Raw genomic sequence first — 5,000 nt, 5'->3', positions numbered from 1 at the left:
AAAAAAAAATATATATATATTTATGTATGTATGTATGTATGTGTGTGTGTGTGTGTGTGTGTGTGTGTGTGTATATATATATATATATATATATACACATACATATACATACACACAGAAATATAGATAGATAGATAGATATATATATATATATATATATATATATATATATATATAAATGTATAGATGTGTGTATGTATAGATATATAATATAATTGGAATCTATAGAAATACAAATGATACTTATATATTTTTTTTTTTAAATATATTAGAGGAGAGATCTTTTACAAAGAATTTGGTCAAAATATCCAACAGTTCACGACGACCCAAGCTTTCCGAGCAATCCACCATCTCAACCTTCTTTGTTGCCGAACTCGGAAACAGAAGAAGAACTTCGGCTTCAAAGAAGATTATATAGCACAGACTGGTGTGAATGTGGCAATTGTCGTGTTATGCCAACTGCAAGAGAGTGTGTATGCTGCCAAGAAATCGCAAATGTAAAGGAAAACATTGAGGAGGGTTCAGTCTGCATTACTCAATCGACCATTTTTAAAAACATGGTCGTGGACAGGATGAATACTACTATTATATTGACGATTATCCACCAATCGACATCTCGTGCACCAAATGCTGATGACAATAGGTATTAATTTTAAAATAAACAGTTTTACAAATTACTCTGATGATCAATTATTATCCTGTATACCGTATATACTCGAGTATAGGCCGACCCGAATATAAGCCGAGGCCCCCAATTTACCCCCAAAAAACTTAAAAACTTATTGACTCGTGTATAAGCCGAGGGTGAGACAAGGCTGTCCATCCCTGTGTGTCCGTCCATGCCTGTGTGTGTGTCCGTCCATCCATCCATCCATCCCTGTGTGTGTATCCATCCATCCATCCCTGTGTGTGTGTGTGTGTCCATCCATCCATCCCTGTGTGTGTGTCCGTGCAGCCTTGTGTGTGTGTCCAGCCTACCTGTGTCCCGAGCCTCCGTCCCGAGCCTCCGTCCTGAGCCGCCGTCGTCCCGAGCCTCCTCCGTCCCGAGCCGTCGTCCCGAGCCTCCGTCGTCCCGAGCCTCCGTCGTCCCGAGCCTCCGTCGTCCCGTGCCGTGCCGAGCCGAGCCTTCGTCCTTCCAGGATCGCCGCTCTTCTCGGCGGCCATTCTACAATTCAAAAGCCGCGCCTCCGCCTGTGATAGGCAGAACACTCAATTTCCCAGCAGCCTGTGTTCCGCCTATCACGGACATCCTCTCATCCTCGTCCGTAGTACGTTGATGAGCGGATGTCCGTGATAGGCGGAACACTGACTGCTGGGAAATTGAGTGTTCCGCCTATCACAGGCGGAGGCGGAGGCGCGGCTTTTGAATTGTAGAATGTCCGCCGTCTGTCTGCTCGATACGCTGATCGGGCAGTCAGACGGCGATGACTCGAGTATAAGCCGAGGGGGGCACTTTCAGACTCAAAAAAGAGGCTGAAAATCTCGGCTTATACTCGAGTATATACGGTACAAATTATCTATCTGTGTAAAATTTTAGGTAAAGTATATCAAAATAATATTGTCTACAATCTTTTTATTTTATCGATTACAGAAATTTGAGGAAAACTTCTTATAAAGCGTTCACTGCATGGATACACGGATATCTGGGCAAGGGTAATCGAAGACCCATACCTTCCTGTGCTGTTCATGCAGTAAGAGCAGCATTTCCAGACCCAGATGGTGAATATGTTGGTTTTAAATTTTCTAATGATTATGACGCTGGAGACATGGCCTTGGAATTTTAGTTTTTTAAAAAATATTAAACTTAATTTACCAATACATTTTTGTTAATAAACTTTTTCATTTGAATGTGCGATGTTATTTGAGAAGTGCTTTAATAAAAAATTTGAAAACTTCGTTGATTGTTTTTTATTTTTAATTTTTCTAATTCTGGTCTACTTATTAATTTTATCAATCTTTTTTTATTTAAATATAATAGTAAGACATGTTAGAGGAATATAATTATTTTTTTTTTTTTAATGTCTTAATAAAATTAATTGGTAATATATTAGTATATCATTTTAATGACAAAGTATTGAAGGTGAAAAAATTATATTTTTATTGATTAAATCATTTTTTATTATTTAGAAGATTAATCAATTTTTTCGTAACTAATTGACGTTTTCAAAACCTTTTCGAATGTAAATTTTCCTAATAAATGTCCAGCATAAGAAAAAAAGTACATTATTTATATATGTTATATAGAATGTTAGTTTTTTTTAAATCAAATATACTTTTTAGATAAATGTAATACTAACCTTTAAAAAAAAAACATACCTTAATACAAAATCAATATCTTTTGCACAAAATGATCAGGCATAAATATATATATTACATAGTCTCAAAAAAGTAAAAATAAAAAACACTAAATATTAGTTTTTATCACATACCTTCATGACATAGATTCTTCGTCCACAGGTAAAGGGAAACGTGACATGTGTTTGGACACTGCATCTTTTTTTAATGGTCTTTCCGAAGAAGCTATGTTGGCTGGCAGCAGCTCGTCTTTTGACTTCCACGTAGGTTTTATTTTTCCAGCGGCCACACTCACTATAGTGCACATTATTTTCGAAAAATGCTTGTGGCTTACGGCATCATAGATTTTCCGAACTATCCATTTTTTTCGTGAACGTGGGTGCTCTAAAGCAGTTCTTTTCGTGCCCAGCTCTTCAGTTCTCTTGTTCGGTCTGTGAACAATAGCTTGCGATCGACCAACATTGTGGTTGTGGGAAAGAATGGCCAGCTTTGTTCGAGCCTCCATGGAGTTCATACGATAATGTAATCGCTTGCTCCTATATTTTAAAACACTAGAATGGAATGTTTCAATGGCGCCAGTGCGACAATAGAGCACCAAATGAGGCACATCATTTTTTAATTGACTAGACGTCACTAAGTCTTCAAGTGCCGTAAATGCCGCGCTTGGTTTTTTTAACCATTGCACCTGATTATCTGTGCCCGATATTGTAGTGTGCTGACAGCACATTTTTTGGCCATCCTCCTCCCACTCATGGATATTGCGAACATGGTACAGAAGGGATGTCCAAGTTCTCCAAAAAATGTCGGTTTCGCCTAAACTGTGCCTACTGCACCAGTAAAAGTGGTTGACAACCGCAGCTATCCAAAACTGTAAGTCCTTACAAGTTGATCTCTTGCTGGCCTCTATTAATTTTTTTTTCAAAGATTTTACATAGTGCCACAAATCATATTGATGACAAATATGACTGTATTCTTCTCGCATTTTTTTCTTTATGCCCACGTGTCGATCCGTACCTAGAATCTGAACATCATATTTCTCTTGGATAATGCGATCCAGGCAATTCTGAAAAGCCATTTTTTCCATCGCTACGGACGACGTGGTTTGCGAGACTTGAACTGTTTCGAAATCTATGATGAGTTCAGATTCAAGTTCCATCATAGTGTAAGTGCAGTATTTGGCACAGAACCCTGGACTATCGCATTGTCCATCGCCTACTAAAAAAAGAGAATTGCTTTTTAATGTGGATTTTAGGTTATTTTTTTCCTCAAGCCAGGAATGATCTATTCCACCATATATAAATTTTTTTAAATATTTATGATAGGTTGTTTTTGAAAAAAAGGGAATCTTACACAAATCCATCATTTCCTTTACTGTTGTAAAGGATGATCCACTGCAAGTAATTGCAGCCCCAATAATTACATTTCCCGCAGCGAAATTGGCTATTTTGGGTTGACTTTCCCATATTAGATTATGGTGTTTTTCTTTACATGTTCCATAAATTTTTAATAAGCTGCCAACGGTCACTTTATCTAATTTTATTAGTTGCTCAAAACATTGATCGTTGGGGCAACGAATATGCCCAAATAATCGATCTAAACAGGATTCAAAAACTATAAATTTCCTTTCTTCAAGAAATCCTGATTCGTTGGCAGGTATAACTATGAGAGGATCTGTGGTAAAGCTACTTTCTGCTTGAGAAAGATCTGTTTGTGAAATTGCAGAGAAATCAGGGGCATAGGTTTCATCTAGTGTTGTATTTACATCGAATGAGGTATCGATTTGTTCATTTGTCTCCATATTCTCTGTACAATCGTTTTTGGGATAAATGCAATCGTCAATTGAACTCTGTGTTTCGGCAACATCTGAAATGGGCATCTGAACAACTCTTTGTTCATCAGATACTAAATTTTGTGATGCGCTGGTCCCAGCTTGTGCCAAGTCATCATCAAACTGTGCAACAGCACACTTTATCGGCGTCAACTCCAAATCAGAAATATCCTTTGTTGTTTTGTTTTTTGAGGGTGTGGATTTCATTAATTCTGGATCAACGATGGGACAAAAAATTGAGTAATCGTGATCATGATAAGTGTCACGGTAGCTGGCATGAAATCCGTACGACTTCTCAGAAAGAGAATACGTAGATTCTTCTTCATCGGTCTGGGTAGCCACCTCAACTTTTGTTACCTCGTTTACCAGGACAGATTTGAAACATTGGCATCTCCTTGGAGTCTCCCTCTTTTTTGTGATGTGCATAGTTCTGTCTAAAGGAAAAAAAGACGGAACAGCATTGTGTTTTAAAAGTGTGGCTTTTTTTTTAATTTCATATGACTCTGCTGAAAAATGGGCAGAGCACATCCTGAAACGATCTCCGTTTTTGTCGTTAAATATTTCATCGGCTGCAAAAGTTAGTTCCTCATCTTTGAAAATAGATGGTGCTAGCCATTGTTTTATCATTTCCAATTCTTTTGGAAATTTGTGCAATTTTACTTCCTGACTTTTATTTTTTACGCCTGTCCTATGTGGACATGCATTAAAAATGCACTTTGGCATTGTAATGTAATCTGAAAAAAAAAGACAGTAAATATTTGTAAAAAAAAGTAAATCAGATTAAAATTTAAATCATGCAAAATATCAAAAGTTATTGATGTTTTTATTAAATTTCTCTATTACAAAAATTTTTACAAAAAGACTTATTTTATTAAAT

At 37.0% G+C, this 5,000-nt stretch overlaps 2 protein-coding genes and 1 long non-coding RNA gene across 3 annotated transcripts in view; 2 read left to right on the top strand and 1 right to left on the bottom strand.

Moving 5' to 3' along the window:
* LOC143943009 (P2X purinoceptor 7-like) overlaps window positions 1-1,867 on the top strand; it is a 2,281-nt gene extending 414 nt beyond the window's left edge. Inside the window, exons 2-3 of the mRNA XM_077464484.1 lie at window positions 273-643; window positions 1,592-1,867. Coding sequence (XP_077320610.1) covers window positions 273-643; window positions 1,592-1,784 — 564 coding nt within the window. The 3' untranslated portion in view covers window positions 1,785-1,867. The remainder of the gene's footprint in view (window positions 1-272; window positions 644-1,591) is intronic.
* Window positions 1-4,549, bottom strand: part of LOC143943393 (uncharacterized) — a 4,970-nt gene extending 421 nt beyond the window's left edge. The window contains exon 1 of the mRNA XM_077465126.1: window positions 2,430-4,549. Within this exon, the coding sequence (XP_077321252.1) occupies window positions 2,432-4,549 (2,118 nt within the window). The 3' untranslated portion in view covers window positions 2,430-2,431. The remainder of the gene's footprint in view (window positions 1-2,429) is intronic.
* LOC143942103 (uncharacterized) overlaps window positions 1-5,000 on the top strand; it is a 44,534-nt gene that overhangs the window by 22,461 nt on the left and 17,073 nt on the right. The gene's annotated exons all lie outside the window — the stretch shown is intronic.

This window comes from Lithobates pipiens, unplaced genomic scaffold, assembly GCF_037356315.1.
Source record: "Lithobates pipiens isolate NorthernLeopardFrog02 unplaced genomic scaffold, aLitPip1_a1.2 Scaffold_30, whole genome shotgun sequence".
NCBI lineage: Eukaryota > Metazoa > Chordata > Amphibia > Anura > Ranidae > Lithobates > Lithobates pipiens.
Note: the sequence above shows the minus strand (reverse complement) of the source record. Positions and strands in the feature narration are given on the sequence as shown.